The sequence below is a fragment of the Dermacentor silvarum genome, chromosome 2, assembly GCF_013339745.2.
Source record: "Dermacentor silvarum isolate Dsil-2018 chromosome 2, BIME_Dsil_1.4, whole genome shotgun sequence".
Classification (NCBI taxonomy): Eukaryota; Metazoa; Arthropoda; class Arachnida; order Ixodida; family Ixodidae; genus Dermacentor; species Dermacentor silvarum.
The window spans coordinates 28,994,395-29,014,128 of record NC_051155.1 but is presented as its reverse complement, the minus strand read 5'-3'; the positions used below and the strand labels follow the sequence as shown (position 1 = coordinate 29,014,128).

The window sequence follows — 19,734 nt, the reverse complement described above, 5'->3', positions numbered from 1 at the left end:
CGTGTTTACTTGAAATGTTCAAAAAATATCTGAGGTGGTTTAGGGGCCCTTTAAGCGTGTGTTGATGGCAACAGGCTACAAAATGTTCACAGTTTTATGTGCTTTGAATGCGTAGTAGCCAATTTCCAAACTGCTGATGCAGCGCAAATTTAAAACGGTCATTCGAGCAGTAAATTAATTTTAATGTTTTCTGTAAGATATCCTCTTTATAAGAAATCAAACATTCAAGGTAGCATCATACATTAAAGCATCCTAATTTGAGTGCGTTAATTACAAGTGGTTGGGCGTTAAACGCTGCCTGTGCAACTCATCTGGCTCGTCACATAGTGTCGAGGGGGGGGGGGGGGGAAGGGCGCAGGGAGGGAGGGGTGGAGAAGTTTCGCAGGAGTGGGAAATCACTCTACCGCTATAGCATGCCGACTCTGCTTTGCTGGAATTTAGGTTGTGATTCTGCAAGATCACAGGTGCGCCATTGTTATTTTTTTCGTTCCGTGGACGGGTGTTTTCGAAGGCGCGAAACGGGATGGACGGTAGAGTTGGTCGACCACTCCTCTAAAGCTTCGCTATGACTGCACCCACTGGCTTCCTGGTCAGCCATTCCTTTACTTATATCGGGTATGGCACTGCGAAGATCTAGCGACACTCGCGTTATCAAATCAAATTGAACAAAATTAGATAAAATCAAATCAAATTTTCCAGTAGAGACACTGAACGGTCACTTTGGGCTAAACACTACACAAGTAGCTTGATCGTTACGCGGTTATACTTTTTTGGGCTGTTCATGCGTTCCACGCTGGTACGTATACATTAGCTGGCTTCTATTTCAACTATTTCATTTAGTTTTTCATTATATTCCTGTCCATTGAAACACGGGTGAAAGAAACTCCGCAGATGTACTCGTGGCATGATAAACAATGAAGTTATTAGAGGGAAAGTGAGCAAAGATGATATATATATATATATATATATATATATATATATGGGTTTGGTAGCACATTCTCTGACATTGTTTGCAGACTTGAAGTTCCGGTGAGCTCCTTACTTATACCCGAGGTCTTGTTCCCGCAAGCCTTTGTAATACCTTAACTATATCGCCTGCAATTGCTTCTCCTAAAAGAGGTCTTTTCGAACACTTCACCTGTATCCAATTTATTATTTGTATGCTGTCCGCTATTACGACGCGTGATTCTACCTACATGCTATGCCGGCGCGGACTTGGGCTTCTTGCAGTGCGTCTCCATAGCATCCTTCATACAGCCCACGCCACCACCACCGCACGAAAAACATTGTGGAGCTTCCCAACACAGTTTTTCGTGTAAGGAGCACATGTATTCCAGGCTCCATTGTCGATAAGTTATCTCCAGTGTCTACGGCAAGAGCCAGGGAGAAGCATGAACACAGCCACTGGGCTTATCGGCATTGAGAAATAAAGGAACGCATGAGAGAGTTTTGCACCATCATGATTTATTGATGATTGACACTTGATCGAGTGACAACTTACGTTTTCATATTGAGCAGCCAACGAGATCGAACATGTACACTTCCTCGTTATGTCTAGCACAATAAGCGAACAGAATGGAAGCATTTCAACATTCTGCATGACTGCGACGTCTAACAATGCCAAAATAGTACTCACGATGTAATGTATTGCTTGACAGCTAAACATAATGTGCAAAAAATGATTGTAACATTGTGATGGAATCACAAGCATTTGGCAGCTTTAGTTAGCGAACGTTTTTTTTTTTTTGCTATTGTTATTGAACACTTTTAACAAATAATAAAGCAAACAATAGCAACAACAGAAGACAACAACAAAATGGCAATAAACAGGACAAGAGACAAGCGCCAGATTCACTAAGTTCTCCTTTCGCAAGGTCTGCCTACGAGCTGTTGACTTCCGCCGACTTCAACATGTCTGTTGTTGCCCCACTTCCAATGAGCCGCTCTATTGCGTAAGAAGTGCTTCGTGAATACGGGCCAGATCCCTCATGTTCGCACTAATACGCACAAACCTTGCGTAACTACCGGAGAAAACTTCAGTTAACGCACATGCCGCAGATGTGCCAGTATAGCTCGCGGTTGCGTTCTTACAGTTCTAGTTCATTACAAATGACGTCTTTGAATGCAGAACTTGTTCTGCGGAACTTGGTGATATATCCTGACTAAGAGGCGATAAAGGCAGCATTTAGGTGATTACTTCAAACGGGTTTTTGATTAATTAAAAAACGCAGCACCAAGCATAAAAGCTGTAGGCCGACATCTGTGGGCAGTATAAAGCAGATAAGTCCTTGCTAGCTCCATTTCCACAGCGAATTTCATTAAAGCGTAACTGACGGACCTTTCATAGTGAAATGGTGCAGGTTAGTCGCCGAATACTCGCGCGTATATAGTTTAAATGCTTTTCATTTGTTATCTCATTTTCACTTGTATGCGAGTACCGGTACGACGGCAAAAATGCCTTTGATTTACACGAACGGCAGAGTAAAAGCACGTCTTTGATATACAATGACGCAATCTGGCATCAAAGGATATGTTACGCGAATGGCCTAATGCCGAACTAATGACCGCCGTGCGTGAAGCCACAGTTCCCAACCGGATGTCGCGCAACTGGGCTCAGCAGACGTCACCACAACATGCCAGCCAGTTCGTTCCAAGCGGGCAACCGGGGCAATGCGCTCTCGGTAGTGTGGCGGTGAGAAATGGGCATCAATGGGAGACCTGGCTCTTCCAATTCACGCTAATCCAGCAACGTCCTGGACGTGCTTAGGCCTTGCTCTTCCTGGCGCCAGCGATGAGCGCAGATGCCTTCTCGACGTCCGCGTCCGTCAGGAAAGGAGCGTCCGGAATGCCGATGTTGTCGTTGACGTAGAAGAAGTCGGGCGCGTTCGGACAGGGCACAGCGTCCTCCGGGAAGGCACACGTCAGACTCAGCTGGTTGAACACTGCGCCACAAAGTTCGGTTAGCGTTCGGTTAAGAGGCGTTTCTCGAAAAATTCGCTTACGCATGACACGTTTTACTTATGTCCCGGGGAACAGAATTCCTGGAAGCCTTGGGGTCCCACGGTACAAGCGTCTGGTCTCCAAATGAAAGTTTTTGCATTCGCCACAGTGAGAGTAAGAGAAAAGGTAGTGTCTCTCAGCCGGTGGAGAGTTGTTGGAAACAGCATTATGGTACCACCGGGTATTATATGGCCTGTAAATATTTTTGTGATTAACTTCTGACCTTGTAAATAATATGGCGGGTTGTCAGTTCTCGCAAGGAGCACGACGTGTGATGGGCTTCAAAACAAAAACGAGGATACCCATAACGGCTGCTTTTCAAGGAAATTAGTATTGAGCTCGGTCGGTATAACGTGCATTAAAAAGCTGTTTTGCAGCATCTCATGATGAAGCGAGAAAGAAATGGCACGAAGGTCGAGCGATCTTGAAAGGCGGAGCTGGCTTCTGTTTATCCGCCTGTGCTGCTTTTATCTGCGGGTGTTCATATTCAGGCCGAGCGACTGTCAGTGTTGAGTGTTACTCATCTGTATGGGGTGTAACTTTTTTTATTAGTTAGAAAGCTTGCTCAGTGGAAGAAATGGTTACATGCACAGGCGGCCACAAAAGCTTACGGGACGCAGGTTCCACGACAAACGCATATTTCTGCTGTTAGATACTGGCACTTCTAGTATAATGGATGATTGTTCATGTCGTAAAAACTACTCTTGCTACAAACATTGTATTAGTTGCTACGCGCACTGACTTCGCGGGAATTCAACTTTTTCGCAGGCCGCATGACCCGTAAACATTTCTAACTGACTGTACATAAGTTTCCGCGGTAAACATGGCTAGGTATAGCAGAAGGTGGGACCATGAAACCGGAAGTTATAGTCCGGAGCCTTTGTAGAATGCAGGCCCACAGCGTTCAGGTGGCATCGCCGAACATGTTCGAGGTCAGGACACAGCCGCAAAAGACACGGGCCACTTCATGTATGCTGCTATAGACCTAGCATCTAGTGAACAATGGGCAAGCGTACGAGACCTTAGGGTAAGTGAGTGTACTCACTGGTCTGGTTTCCGCAGAAGAAGCTGAACTGCTGGACTTCTGTGTGGCCGTCGGCGTGCGTGACAACGTTGCAGACGTGGAAGATGAGGCACTCGTTGTCGACGTCGGCGAAGTAGCCGTTTTTGGCCGGACATTCGAAGGTCGTCTTTATGTTGCCCACCACCAGCTCGGCGCCGTCCGGAAGCTCGTAGGCCGCCCGCTTGGTCTGCAGCACACGGGAACAGGCGGAAACGCTTCTTAACTTGTCTTTGGGAATTACCCATAAGAAACAATGAACACTGGGCGTGGCACGAGCTCCAAAGCCCACAAAAGTGATGACCAAGAAATAGCAACCACGGAACTTTAAAGCAGTATGATTATAAACAAGTGTAAGAAAAGCATTCCGGCATGCCTTTGCGCAGCACACGCCTTTGCACAGGAGATGATGTTTCACTGTTTCGGTCTGGAGAATTTCCGGCAGTAGAAGTCATGATAGCTGCGCTTCCTGTGCAGTGGTTCGTGTTTTAGTCTTGGCGTCCATCATTGTGTCACTTGGAGCGCACTTATAATATACACAGTTAGATGCCAAGGCGAATGGAGGATTCTAGTGACGGATGCAGATAGATACAGCATGGTCTGCAGCATGCTCGTGTACAGCATGCTCGTGTAGATTCAGGTAAAAGGAGTATAGTGTCCTGTGAACGCGGGAGCTAAGGTATGTAAAATTACCTGACAGATCGCGAAACCTAGTGCTCAAAGTACCATTCTAAATTTCCTAATGCTCGCGTAATTGTGCAGGGATCGCTGCAACGTTCGGAAGGGGAATTCCGAACTTACGACGGAGTTCAAATGCGATATCTAAGAATGTCAGTCAGTTCGAAGAGATTCGAGGAATGTAGTTAGAAACACTGTACCTTGCTGGGATAGTTGGTGTAAATAGAGTGGATCGGCAAGAGTTACGTAACGCAGGAATTACAAACCTGTCTCTATATTCTCTTACGCTAGAACGTAAGGGTGAATTCTAGCAAGCCCTACGAGAAACTTAGTGAATTCGACTTCTGTTTCCTTTCTGTCGTTCCTGTCTTACGATATGCTGGCTGAATCAGTCGAAATATATATTTAGCGAGAGAATTCTGTTTTTTAGGACTAAACATTGAAAGACAACAAATATTCGTGTAAATTATCCTTTGCAAAGCGGCAGTAAAGTTGGGTATCTTTGGAAATCGCTTGGCGTGTCAGTATTAGGGTGCACTATAAGCGAAACCGGCTAACCGCGACTCTTTCCAGTGCTATGTGCAGGACTTACTGTTCATGTTTCAGCCTTTTAGGTGCGACTTATTCGATCAGAGTGAGATACAAGGGAAAATCAGGGATTTTAACCACAAAAAGTGGAAATGTGGGCTGTCTGTGACTTCAAGGCAGCCGCCTTTGTAACTAATCCGGTGATCCAGCTTGCTCTCAACAGTGCCAGCGAACAAACCAGAAAAGCTATTTTCTTTTTATTTATCAAACAAATATTTCGACAACGTCACGCTTACCCTGGGCCTGGCGGTGACGGCCGCGGCAACAATGAGAGCTGGAAAAGGAGGATAGAAACGACGGCTTGCAGTACACTTTCAAAAGAATCAAATGTTGCCGCATTGTTGACATTTTAAATGTAATTTCTACATTGTAATGAACATAGGGTGATGTTCCGCGCAAAAATGGCAATGTTTATATAGATGGCTGCAACTCTCGTGTCACGTACATGTACAAAATGTAGTCAGCAAGCGACACGTTAACTTAAGTACTGCGCACTATCTTGGCTGGATAATTCTTGGCAAGAGTACTAGATATATTCATCAGGCCGGATGCATAGTAATAACTGTGAATGACCCTAGCTGACGAACCCGGCTAGGCTCTGCGCTCTAGTATGCCTGTGAGGTGAACCTTATTCCTTTGTTTTAGGTTGCTTCTCACAACTGATTTAACTTAAAGATTGTCCGCAGTTTTACTCCGGGACAGTTTGCATGTTTTGATTGTAGGTACTCGCATGTGACCTTTACATGGTTAGTTCGTTTAGTCAAGTTATACTTACCGACTGCGATGGCGAACTTCATGGCTTCTTTTGTGTGTTGAATGGTAGATCTAAAAAGGAGAGGGGAGAAGGTGAAAGCAAAATTTAACATCCACGAATACAGTCAACGGTGTCTGTCCGGGGCAGTAATTCATTGCTCTGACAAAACACAGTAGTTGAAAGTTGATCTGGGCTAAACTAAAATGAATAGAAAGAAGGATGAGACTAAAGATTCTCATGAACTTAGATTTATGCGTCTGGAGAAAGTCTATAGACAGTTTTGCGGTCTATATATTTTCTTGTGAGAATACAAAAGTACTAGAACTGAGGGGCCAGATTTTTGAAAGTCACAACCATACGAGGCCAACGAACAATCATACAACGGAAAGCAGTTGTTCATTAAATGGAAATGTAGAAATGATTACTAACGGAAAATTTCTTTTATTCTTTATTTCAAATAAATATACAAGTAATTCCTCCTATGCTTTCCTTTGTATTATTGTGTGTGGTCCTCGTGTGGTTGTGACATACAAATGTATATATAAATAACAAGTACATAAATGCTAATATAAAACCGAAAGCACGGACGTACGGAAGATTTTTGTCCACTGCTTTATTCGTCCCATTCAATTACGAACTATAGCCAAAGGACAATTCTCTACGCGTTCTACAAGTCCGTCTAGACTCATTTTTACCAGAGGAAGATGCGAACAAAGTAGAAATCGTTCATGCAATTTAAAGCTTTTATTTTCAGTGTGAGCAGTGCGATTGGCTTCTTGCACTATAGTGTATTTCTGCAAAGTCACCAACGCCAGGTAACCGACTTCAAGAGGAAATAATCCAGCTCCTCAAATCACATGTAGAAATGATGTTAGTGCATCAGAAACAATAAATACACGGCTTTGACATGTTGCAAGTTCTGAAATTGAACAGAACAGCCAATTAAGGCATTCAGGGAGGCAATTTGTGTGCCTGAAGCATTCTTGTTTATAATGCGAGTTGAATGAGTATGCGATGGCTGTTAAATAAACAGGAATGTTGGTGTACCCTGTAATGCTAACGGAACCAAGATTGACACAGTCCGACTGCGCAAACAAATACCACCCATAAACCTGCTGTACTCTGTAAGTGTTTGCGTTCGTTTTGTATTTGTTGTTTTTGTTATTGCCTGATTTTTTAGTCGCTCGTGATAGAGATGGCATGAGCTTTAATTAAGCATGCGGAAAAGGAATATAATGAATAAACGATGAATTTACGTTATCACTATCGCTTAACAAAGAAAGAGAATGCCCTAAATGAACTTATTCAATGCAGTATGGACGCACTAGAAGATTCACTTTGCCTCTGCAGCCAATAGATCGAACACATTATAACATGACACCATAAACATGCCAAATGCCTCATTGAAACTTTGTGTTCCATGAAGTTAATATCTCATCAGAACATTTCAATCACAAAATATTCAGGGCAACCTAAAAGAGAGTTGGAACGGAACAGCATCCGGCGTTGACCTGCAGCATTGTTTGGATAGGCAAATCAAACGCTCTCCTCGTTTAGATCACTTTTATTTGCTTTGAAAACCAATAGCATTGCCTCCTTGACACGTTTTTCTTATCTGATTGGATGAAAAGAGGAGCGCACAGAAGTGGAGAGGGTTTCAGTGGGTCCGAGCTAGCGCAGTGGAAGTAGATAACCAGAGGAACAAGGTCATGCCGGCGTCTGCGATTGGTTAGCTTTTCCTCGCTTGGCTTGAGATGGCTGGTCAAAGATCAGAGCGGCGTTTAACGGAAGGTTAAAGTAATTGACTCGCCATCCCGTCCCCGCGAAACTGGATGTCCAGCGAAGCCGTTTAATATCACCACTATACAACTGCTGAGGGGGGCTTGAAATGCTTTATTGATTTATAGTAGTGGTAGTAAGGGTGATTTAGAGTAATGGTAGGAATGGGAGTCATGGCAATTTTGACAGCAGGCCGCTGCCAGTCCATAGCGGTGCTGCAGCAACATTAAAATCAGTTGCTAGGCTGGTTATTTTATATACGAAAGGCTATAGGGACATCACTCCCCCCCTCGCACGCTGTCGTTGCCGCGGCAGCTTGCGCAACACTAATCTTTACCGGCAAAAGCATGCGGTTTTGTGACGTCGCGTGAGAGACAGTCGAAGTGGGCGCAACCCGAACCATTTTGACCAACAGCAGAGGGCTGATGACGAAATAGGCGTAAAATCGGAATTTTCTTGTTGGACCAAGTCATACATAATCAGTGTGTACACGTCATATCAAATGAGGAGCTTTCGCGATTTTCATAACGTCGCATGACAGGCAAGCCAAGTGCGGTTGGCCCAACAATTTTTTCCCCAATCGTGGAGGAATAGTGGCCGAAATAGAATAAAAACAGAATGGACTATCTTCACGGTATAGCGCCAATGTTGCGCCAGCAATGCCAAGGGCCGAATCACACTATAAAGTGCCTTTGAGCGCAGTATCATCATCATCAGCCTATATTTTATGTCCACAGCAGGACGAAGGCCTCTCCCTGCGATCTGCAATTACCCTTGTCTTGCCCTAACGTAATGCTTGCTTGCTCGCTTGCCTTTAAAAGTGGCTCGTATTCCAACTTGCGCCTGCAGATTTCCTAACTTCATCTTCCCATCTGGCTTTCTGCCGAACTCGACTGCGCTTCCCTTCTCTTGGTATCCATTCTGTAACCCTAATGGTCCACCGTTTATCCATCTTACGCATTACATGGCCTGCCCAGCTCCATTTCTTCTGCTTAATGTCAGCTAGAATATCGGCTATCCCCGTCTGTTCTCTGATCCACACCGCTCTCTTCCTCTTTCTAAACGTTAGTCCTAAGATTTTTCGTTCCATCGCTCTTTGTGCGGTCCTTAACTTGTTTTCGAGCTTTTTTGTTAACCTAAAGGTTTCTGCCCGATAAGCAGAGTTCGACGGCGATGTTGCAGTCACGGTAAATATTTTTGCTTCATCTCTTCTGGTTTTTACTACCGAGATGAACCAATCAGTGCAATATAGCGCAAAATAAGTTGCTATAACAAAAGTTGAGAGCGACTGAATGCACATTGTACGTCATGATGCAGGGGTTCTTCGCCTGAACGCACTTTACGCTTCAGCGTTGGGCGCGTCATATACTTGGCGTTTGGCACGACCGATTATAAGCCAGTTGATGTTAAAATTGATCCTAACGATCAGTTCGCGCCAAAATGCCAATATGATCGCATTGTATTCTGAATTTTGTTTGTCTAGCGAATATTCAGTCAGAGGAGATATCGGTTTCTTCACAATCGATAGATAATTTTTAGGACCTTGTAATTTATATATTTTATTGCTGCCGGAAGGGTTTAAGTTTGTGAATACACTCATCGAGATCTCAAATTGCTGATGGTATAATTTTGGGAATTCCACCTTAGAAATGTATGTATCTTCATAGGTAACACCCAATTCGAGGGGTGTAAGGATGAGAGTTATAGACGCACAAAAACACCCTTATAAGTATAGCATCGTTTACAGTGCTCTTATCTTGTCCTGCCTTCTTTAACGCATTACAGATTATAATGCATACATAATTTTTCAGTAAGCAGAGTTCGACGGCGATGTTGCAGTCACGGTAAACATTTTTGCTTCATCGCTTCTGGTTTTTACTACCGAGATAAACCAATCAGTCAGCGCAGAAGTTATAAGTGGCCAGAGTGCTGCTCGCCAGCGTTCCACAGCTCCAATTTGATTGGCGTGCAGGGTGCAGCAGCCATTCGTAGCGTCGCGTGGCAACAGCATTGCAGAAACGAGGCAAGACGGTGCTACTTTCGATCACATCATATTGGGAGACTGTATACGTGTATATGAGCAGTAATGGTTAGAAAAGGCACAGTCACGCCATGATATTCGCGCAAATGCGTGGGAGCATGCGCTCGGACGCGCCCACCGGAACTGGCCACATAAGGAGGCAGGGTATGTTCACAAATGAACAAAAAGGTCATCGCGCGCTGCGCAGCTTCCCATGCGAGGTACAGCGGCAAACTTAGCCCTCCTGCCTCCTCCGTGCACACGCAGGCAACGTCGTCGTTCCTTTTAATTTTAACCTCTCCCTGACAAGCACAGTCCCCGAGTGCATTTGCAGTTGTTGCGGTACACATAACCAGATCTCACCGTTTACGCTGTCATAGTCCCGCGTTCCTCGGGGTCGTTAGTTGGCGCTGGTTATACCATTTCTTCATTGTTCGTCCTCGTGGTCACCTTCTCCGCCAACCTCAGAAGCGTCACCTTTCGTCCGCTGACAGCTCACCCCCCTCTTGTTTCGGACGATTCCGCAGCCATACAAGCGGCCGGAAGTACTCGCGGAGGCCCCGCGTCGTCGGGTGCACCTTCAGCGTATCCTGGGCGCCTCCAAGCCGCGACCAGAGGGCGTGTCCCCTGCTGCCCTTCTACCCCGGCTCGTTCAGGATCGAAGCGAAAGCGGTGCCTTCTTCCGCGTGCGCGCACTCTCGCCTGTCACTTTCGAAAGGACGCGAGGGGAGCTCACCGCGCGCGGCTTCGTCGCCTCGCCAGCGTAGAAGCACGCGCGCGCACCGAAGCCAGAGAAGTGGTCAGCTGCCTCGGCCGCCCTCTCGCCCCGTTCCGAAATTGCAGCAGCCGAGCGCAGCGATCTCTCCGACGTGCTTCTAACGCGGGAGACGGCTTTTGATTGCACGTGAGCAGCGCCTTCCGACGTGCCGCTCACAGGCAACTCATTACCTGTCCCGCATTTTTTTTTCTTTTTGTATATTTTCGATCATTGCGTCATTCATTGAGGCTTCTTAAACGATTATGTCGTGAGCCTAGAATGACTGTTCCGCATTCGGCTCTGACGTCTTGACGGGATGCACCTCGATGTTGCTATACCCAGATTCAATCTACGGACGTGGCATCCTTTTGTTTCTGGTTTCGATTTGTTAATATTTTTTTTACTTGCTCCATCGCTATCGGCTCCGTGATATGCTCTCGCGGACGTCCAATCGCTAACTGCTTAGCGGTCGAATTTCCTCTCGAGCTCCGGGACAACCGAGCTACATCGCAGCAGTGTAGTGCCCTTTGAGTTGACGTGTTCGACCCTGTCGCCGCCAGAATGTCTTCGGCGCTGCCGCCACGAACGAACTTGTTGCGGAACATCCACGTGCACGAGACGAAGACAATGGAAGCGCGGTATGGTGACGGGAAATGATGCAACCGGCTCCATCGGTCGGAGGGCGAGCTTACCGCGTGCGAGCAAAACCACGCATCCGAAACGCAGCGTGCTGGTTTTCAGTACGGAAAAAAAAAATAAAGCTCAGCTTTTCTTTCTCCAGCGCAGAAACGACAGTCTAAAACAAGGTAGGCTCTAAAATAAGGTACTTGTTCTTCCCAAAACGGTCGATTATCTCACACACATAGCTCAGGCAGCAGCAAAGTACGTGTCTTAATGCGACTAAAATGTGAATCTATGCCTCGCCTTTCAGTTCATCAAGCGTGGTTGTGAGTATGCTTTGAGGCTTAAAATCGTGAGGAACCAGGCATTAGGTGAATTACTGTGTCAGGCACTAGGATCCTAAGGATAAAACATATGGCCAATTACTGTGCAAGGTATTATGGATACTTAAGGATAAAACCCTAATAAACCTAAGAATGTTGGTTTAAACAAAACAACAAAAAAAATGTTACCACAATGTCCATATAAGCTCCCCAAGATAAATGTAACACAGCTGTATGCATTTCACGAGGTGCAATTAATTAAAAGTAGTCCGAACCACTTTTAGTATACTTTGCAGTAAGTAAAAAACCAAGAAAAGAAAATCTTTTGGCGCAAAATTGCCCTGAACAATAACAAAGGGAAACCGAAAATTTATCCGTATGTGATTTTAAGGAAGCAGTGGGATTTCGACACCTGGAAGTAATGCAGCTGTGCCGAGAACGTCCAGTTTGGAACCATAGCGGAGAGAGTCGTCTACATGACGGTACTCGATCTGACGCCGTCAGTTACCGCGCCAACCCGTGCGAGAATGAGCGACCTCTTCCTGCTGGCAGCCAATCGTTGTCCAGATCGTAGCGCCCATCACCCGAAGCTAAAATGGCGCGGACACTCGATGCGCGTACAACGTTCGGCGCGCGTACCTCCCACGTAAGGCAGATGGATCGTTAAGGGAGCGCCGGACCTTGCGACGACCTTGCCAGTCGCGAACTAAGCGCGCGGCCGAACGCCATTACCTTGCCCTTTGCGTCGTGCCGTTCGTTTACGAGGTTTTCCCGGAATGTCGAAACGTTCGACCACGCGTGTGTGAGACGCTCCGTACGCAACTCGTCAAAGTTCGCCCGGCCTACCAGCCGCAGCGCTCTCTCGCGTGTACACTTTCGCTGAAAGACGAGTCGTAAATCTGACCCGTAAGGTTCCCCCGTATATAGGCTTCCGATGGCTGCACGTTCCTCGAGAGCGTTCTTCGCCGGCGAATGCAAATAAGGAGGCCTTGACATTCGGGGTGACCTAACAGACGGTGGGCGATGGTCGACCCCCACGACGTCGTGCGCGCTTATTCAGCGTGATTAATCACGGAAAGCGGAGCAGCCGTGTTGATGAAGGGGGAGAACGAACGCGGTTTGAGGCGGAAGCTCGATGCGGATGTTTACGTAGTCTACGAAATCGCCCCGATGAGTCGTCGCACCCAACCATCGGGCTGGAAAAAACGCGTATTACGCACGCCCCTTTGCAATCCTCCGACATGTTACGTTTCGATCTTCATTGCTGGTCTCCATTGATATCCATCGATCTCCATCTCCAGCGCCGCATTCGGTATTTCCTTTTCAACATAATGCACTCAAAGCAAAAGAACAATGGAAAAGAAATTAACAAGCGTCTGCTGGTTGCACAAAAGCGTAGCTTAAAGACACGAAAGGAACTTTTCCTGTAGCGCATACGCATGGTTTCTTGCAGCAACCACCAACAGTGGGTATTTTTATTCACATTTGATCGAGCGGAAAAACAACAGATGATACTTTTCATGTTCAGAAATCTAGTCTAGGACTTGTCGGCGTTTTTGAGTCAAGTGCACAGTTAGACGAATCGCTACTAGAAACCCACGCTTTGCCAAATGTCACGTCTCTGAATGGCGCGTATTCTATAAAATCGGAAAAAAGTCTAGCAGGTATATCGATACCTAAGTTGGGTTGTCGCACTCCCCGTTACCTACATTCTGCTCTGTACAAATACAGTTTAGCAGGTCATTTTCAGGCTCGCTATTTGGAATAATAGGGCCGGAATTGCTGCCTGGATATTCAAGCTTAAAATCTGGTGGTAAATAAATTTCTCCGGAGATCCATTTCGCGAGTTCGTATGCAAAATTGTGTACGACTCACAAGCGCTTTAGTAAAAATAAAGAAACATAGAAAACCAGAAATACTGCTTAGAACTATATTAACAAGAAATAACAAATGTACAAATATGCTGTTTTGATGCTATAAAAAGTAATGTATCAATGCGTCCTTCCGCAAACACCGCTCGAGGATATCGAGGATCATTTTAGGAGCACATAAGTGACACGTAGAGGATTTCTGACTCGGCTTCACCATGCGGCTGTCACATTTTCCACACAGGTTAAATCTTAGATGAAAATTGTGCCTCATTAGGAGCGAAGTGTTTTGATTTCATGAAATAAGCGCTATTCAAATAGGCGCAACCGTTGCCAATGCGAACGCCTTTGATTTATTCGGGTGTTTAGGTGGAGAAGCGGTGATTCGTACGAGAACGTCATCTTCGGTGGACAGCGCTGCATGTGTATGACAGAAATCAGGCTCCATAGATGGAGCGACCGCGTTTTTGTGCCAATGCCTAAAAAAAGGGACCGAGAGAAAGCAGCCCTTCTATTCTCATCATCGGCGTGACCCCGGCAATCGGTGCGCGACGGGCACGTCTTATACTCGGTTGTCCCACTGAGTCCAGAGGGAAGCGATATGAATATGCGCGCCCCGAAACACGCCTCGCTCGGCCTCGCCCAGCGTCGGCGCTCGAAGGTTGCCGAGGTCGTCCCTGCGCGACAGCGGTTGACCCCAAAACGACCGCAATCAGGGCCCGCCACGGCGAAGTGGCCGTGCAACTTGACGTCGTTTAGTTGGCATCAGTTGGGTCGGATCATTTCGGGCGGGTCGCGTGCTCCAGCAATGACCCGCAGTGCCTTAGAGTTAAAAAGCAGTCCTGCGCCTCTCGTGTCGACGCTTTTAGAGCAGAATACTTATGATAGGCTAAGCGAGAGGCGGAAACAGAAGCGACCCACAGCGACTGGGTAGAAACCATTTTGTGCGTGTGCGTGTGTGTGTGAGTGTGAGTGTGAGTGTGAGTGTGCGTGTGTGTGTGTGTTTGTGTGTGTGTTGTGTGGTTTTGACGAGAACGTCGGACCGAAAAGCTGATTAAGAAGTAATTGTGTGACAGCGTGAAGCAGAATATACTTACCGAGAGGTGAAAATGGAAGTCTCGCGAAAACAGACGCGGACGAAAAGTGAAAATGACGACGGCACACACTATAGGCTATTAACATGTGATTTACTCTGCGCACAGCAATATTACCAGAAACCAAACAGAACGACATCAAATCAAAGGAGATAAATATTGCTGAGGAAACCTACTTGAAGCAATTTTTCTTCTGGCTGCTCGATAAATAAATCGCCGGTTGGAATCGAGCCCGTGCGCGTCGTTGTATTCCACTATTTAGTTCGTGCGTGTTCGCATCAACAAGAATCAATTGAGCCCAATTTGTTACCCATACAGTTAGTTACGGAGCACATGGACCCTATGAAAAGATATGATGCAGCTGAGAGCAGTAGCAGAATTTCCAGCTGTACATTTTTATTTGTTTAACAAAGGAAAGACATGACAAGTTGAGAAAGACGGTATCCCATCCACGCACATGTTCCTGACCTTGAAGATATCTTCACAGCAATTAAGTTGCTCGAGATCCAGCGTTCGCCCAAGAACCGTATTGCATGCACTTAATGAACGTGAGTTATTGTGTCCTTTCTGATCTTTAGTGTAGCTGCCTCGGAAAGCCGATGAAGTACGCCGCCGCAACTACGTCACTGATGCTGAGAAGAACCCTTACAGGTTTTGCTTCACAGCTGAACTTCTTTCTGGCTTCGAAAGATGAGAATCCTTATGAAACAGGGTATCGAAGCATTCTCACGCCGAATGCGGTTGTAACGCAACTGAGGCTGAAAAGGGGGCAGTTTCCGAACTAATGGGCTATTGGTAGCCAACGTACCACAACAAATGTAAAGATCCTAGATAAATACTGTCTCAGAACGCTGTCTTAACGTCTTCGATGGGTTTTGGAAATGGCTGCTTGATTGAAGAACTGAGTGCTCATTTGATCGGATATGGTTCCTACTTTTTTTTCAAGCGATAGCCCAACCAAAAGGTGCACCATGTAACGCCATTGCTTTCAATAACGCTTCCGGCCAGAAAAAAAGTGTTTCGATGCCCTGGGAAATGGAGAATTACAACAGCGATATTCTCAGTTGCCTTAAAAAGTCTGAGCGGAGTCCTACCGGCACTAAAGTCTTGGAATCCTCGCCACCATTTATGTGCTTTTGATACACCGCTGTATGTGAACCGACGTTTAGAAAACATTTTTCTGCTATTATCCAAAAGCACAATGCCCAGAATAAAGTTTACGGTGGCTAATCATCAGCTTAAGGTTCAATAAAGAAGAACACTGAATACTTAAAGAAAACATTGAGAACATTGCCTAGTCTACTGAGAGTATATTGCACGTTCTCAGAATATGTCCTTGTCTCGATCGGTAGGGCCTCCCTTATCTTATTGATGAGGACATCCCTTATCAAGCAGTATACTGCAGGTGCTATGTGCGCGCCCTGATGCACACTGAAATGTAAGTAAAGATACGTGTGCGTGACCTTGCATTGCTTAGATGCCAGATTTCTTTGTCCGCTTTTAGAGTGTTTTTATTTAGGCATACTTTTTAGGCCTAAAGAGAAGCATCGAGCAAGGGGAGCATGTAGTACGGTTCAATATAAAATGACAATTGCGAAATAAAACATCGGAAAAGAGGGAAACAATAACGAATTTTACAAAGATAACAATACCGGTCACGAATAAAAAAGAAATGCTGCATAAGAACAGAGAAGAAAGCAGGAAAGAAATCTACAGAATAACAGTTGCCGCGTGCTGTTTTGAAGAACTGGTTCAAGAAGGGCATGACAACAATCATTTTTCAGGAAAATACTGCAACCAGCAAGAAACAAAGCATATCCTTCCATTGAAGCCACTGCGCTGTTATTCATTTATCAGCCTTATGAGCCACGGTAACAGGTGTCCAAAAATTACCAGGGGTCCCTTATGCTACAACTAAGACGACTTGAAGGCGAAAGCCCGAGAGCCGCTAAGTCAATGAGACGAAGACCACTTTCTTTTGCTGAGTGCTCACCACTCTGAGACCACAATTTACAGTCATTTTTGCAAGTCATCATGCTTTTTTGCAAGCCACCCTTCCTATGAGTCACCGAACTCAAACCGTGACTCAGCACTTTTTTTGCTGAGTGACTCTCACCTGGACCCTCAAATCGCACATGTATTTTTGCAAGTCACTGCGCCACTCCATAACCTCTTGATTCACTCTTAATTCACACTTTATTCACCTATATCACTGCTTGGTTCACCTTCATTCACTAAATCATCTCTGTTTTACTTATATCGCAGTTGGTTTGCTCTACTATTGCAAATTTACAATTTTCATTACTCTTTATTCAATCTATCACCGCTTGATTCACGTTCATTCACTCTTAATTCGCTCTAATTTGCTATTCATTATCTTAGCTCACTATATCCCATCATTACCTTTCGTCTGACTCCTATCGCCCAACTAAACCCTTTTAATTCACCATCAATTCTCTTAATTCACCCCCACTTCAGTTGACTTGCTCAATCATTCTTTCACCCTAATTAACCGCGGTTTTGTGCGCATTATCGCCTCGTACTCCAAGGGGACCATTTCATGTCGACGACGCGGTTTTGAAACGACCTTGAAATGGAGACCTGACCATGAGACATATAAGGCTTTCGCCTTAATAAAGCCTGCTCGTACCTTGCTGCAAGGCAGAAGCCAAGAACGACCGCCTCAGTGCGTCCACCATTGCGTGCACTATTTCCTCATCTTCACTTCAGAATATTTTAGGCATACATTACTCAGCACATCTTTCGATTTGTATGGCATTCATAAGAACCTGCACTGCGAACACTGTGCTCGTGAATGGTCGCCGTATTATCTGCCGTATAACTTGCAAGTGCGCTTTGGTTGTTTTCTCAATCATTTTCTGCGTGTTATATATATTTTGCCTAATTTTGTAATTTCGACGTCCGAGTTTAAAGCAGGAAACTGTACAGAGGACGCCAGTTCATTACAAAGTTATTAGTAAAGCAGCGTGTAATGTCAGTAATTTGCATTATGGTACAGCTGGTTGTGCAGTGCTGTGTATATTTGATATTATTGAATTAATATTGATCATGTAAGCGTGTTTAATCACCATGCTGAGAGAAAGAGAAGTAGCCTAGCAATTGATTCCCGAAAGGCTTATCCGCTTAAAGAGGAGAGACAAAAAAGGGGTAGGGAAGATGAAGCTGGTCAGTTTGTTACTTGCAGTGAAAATTTCCTGAATTTTTTAAAATTTTACGTGTGCATATTTGGCGTCATAGTGCTTGAATCATTGCTTATGCTTCCTAAAATCTTTTATGTGCACCATCATAATTATCTTCACACTGTTTCTGTGTTAATAGTAACAATATTAACTGAACAGCACTTTTCTTGTTATATAATAAAGTCATTAGTGGGGACGCACGAAATACATTAGAGATAAAAAGTATAGAATGGGCACTAAGCAGCCGACGCAGAGACGCAGGACAAGTGATCCCTGTCGTGATAGTCTGATTCGCGCTAAACCACTCACTCTTGCCATTCGCCGAACAGCGCGACAGCAAGTCCTCAAGGGTCACGAAGCACCGCCACAAGAGGCTCAACGGTCGCCTTCGTCGAGGGAAACGCGAGCGAACGTCGAGGAAAAACGTGTGCCGAAAAAAAAGCCGTTGAGCATTACAAAGAAAAAAAAAATCTGAAAGCAAGTTACCACGGTAAAGTAAACATTGACGTAAGCCTAATACGAGAGCTGGGTGAGCCATCTAGCGAGACGACAGTGAATGAGAAACGTGTAAGCAAATACGGGAAACGGCCAGGTGTAGAACGTAACTTCATACAAAACGAGCGAAAGAACTAAACTAAAATGGGCCCAGAATAAAACAAGAGAACAAAAAAGCAGACCGTATTCGAATGCGCCTTAATGCTGTAGTGCTATACTAGGCAGTACAGTACTGCGAACGCCGATATAATTTTGTATGCTGCATCGCTGTATAAAAGAAGTTAGTATTTGACAAACTGACGCGTTGGTGGTGCATGCCAGTGGTGCACGCCACAGTGTGATTACCACTAAAGTTCGCTCTGTTAGTGTGCTTAGAAGTTGGAAATGAAAGTCAAACTTAAAATGGTAGTGAACGCAACAATCGTAGGAGGGATGGCCATTCTCTGAGCTGCATCGCGTAGAACCACTGAAAGTTGAAGAAATTGGTAAAGCAGAACGTAGTGCACAACACATGTCCATGTGCCGCTGGCTTTTACGTTCTATACCTGTGCCTGCGTAGCGTGACTGCATTACATACGAGCGGCTGTAGAACGCACTAAAAAGTTCAAATACTGACGTAGAAGGCAGATGCATACGTTAAGAATTTCACCAGTGAGACGCTGCAGCTACTAAATACAGAAAAACTCACTTTGTAGGTGCATTCGGTGGCTCTTCATTAACATAATAGCAATGGACTCGGCACGTTTACCGTTGCTGAATAATTCCTTCACCGTTTGCATGTACTTCAAAAACATCAGCTCCCCAAAAGTTTCCCGGTGGTTGCAATATAAACGCAGGTTATAAACGACCTTAAAGATGTAGACGTGAGATAGCAGGAATTAAAATATGTGTCTCACGAAATTACGGTGAAGCGCGTCCCTTGATCTCTCACCTCACAGTGATCTGTCGATCGGCAAGGCAGGGGCGTCTGCTTGGTCTGCTTTAGTCCGTGCGGGGCTGTCAAGACGTTGACGTCGAGAAGTCACTCTTGTACGACGACGCTTCTAGGATGCTCGCGACTCGCAGTTGCTGTCAGAGCTGACCAGGTAGGCTCTTTATATACCGGCATCTCTCCCACTTGTTTCGGCGAGATCTCAGTGGGGAAGGAATGGCTGCGTCACTTCCTCCCGTGTATCACACGTCGCTTTTTTCCCAAATCATGTTGCGTCTAGCTCGCCGGCGCGCACACTTTTCTTCGTGCTTCCCTCCTCCTCTAACGTGCCGTCTCTGTTATACACGCCGCTAAATGGAGACGAGCAGGGCACGTGCATTCACGGCAGCGCGTGAGCCTGCTTTCCTCCTCTCCTTTCGCACTCTTCTTGGTCGGAGTGGCCTTCACACTTTCACTTCACCGGGCGGCAAGCATCACTTCCGCGACGTCACCAGCCCTCTGCGCGTCTGCGAGTGAAAGTAGACGACGCACCACGCGGTGGCTGCTGCTTTCTTTTGTCTTTTGTC

At 45.6% G+C, this 19,734-nt stretch overlaps 1 protein-coding gene across 1 annotated transcript; it reads right to left on the bottom strand.

The window, feature by feature from the left end:
- Positions 1-1,447: 1,447 nt before the first annotated feature.
- LOC119441392 (uncharacterized) lies at positions 1,448-19,319 on the bottom strand. The gene is made up of 5 exons (XM_037706016.2): positions 19,169-19,319; positions 6,102-6,151; positions 5,563-5,600; positions 4,046-4,250; positions 1,448-2,942 (listed from the first exon to the last, which is right to left on the bottom strand). Exons 2-5 carry the CDS (start codon positions 6,121-6,123, stop codon positions 2,764-2,766), a joined length of 444 nt encoding a protein of 147 aa, XP_037561944.1. The 5' UTR covers positions 6,124-6,151; positions 19,169-19,319; the 3' UTR covers positions 1,448-2,763.
- Positions 19,320-19,734: the final 415 nt, after the last annotated feature.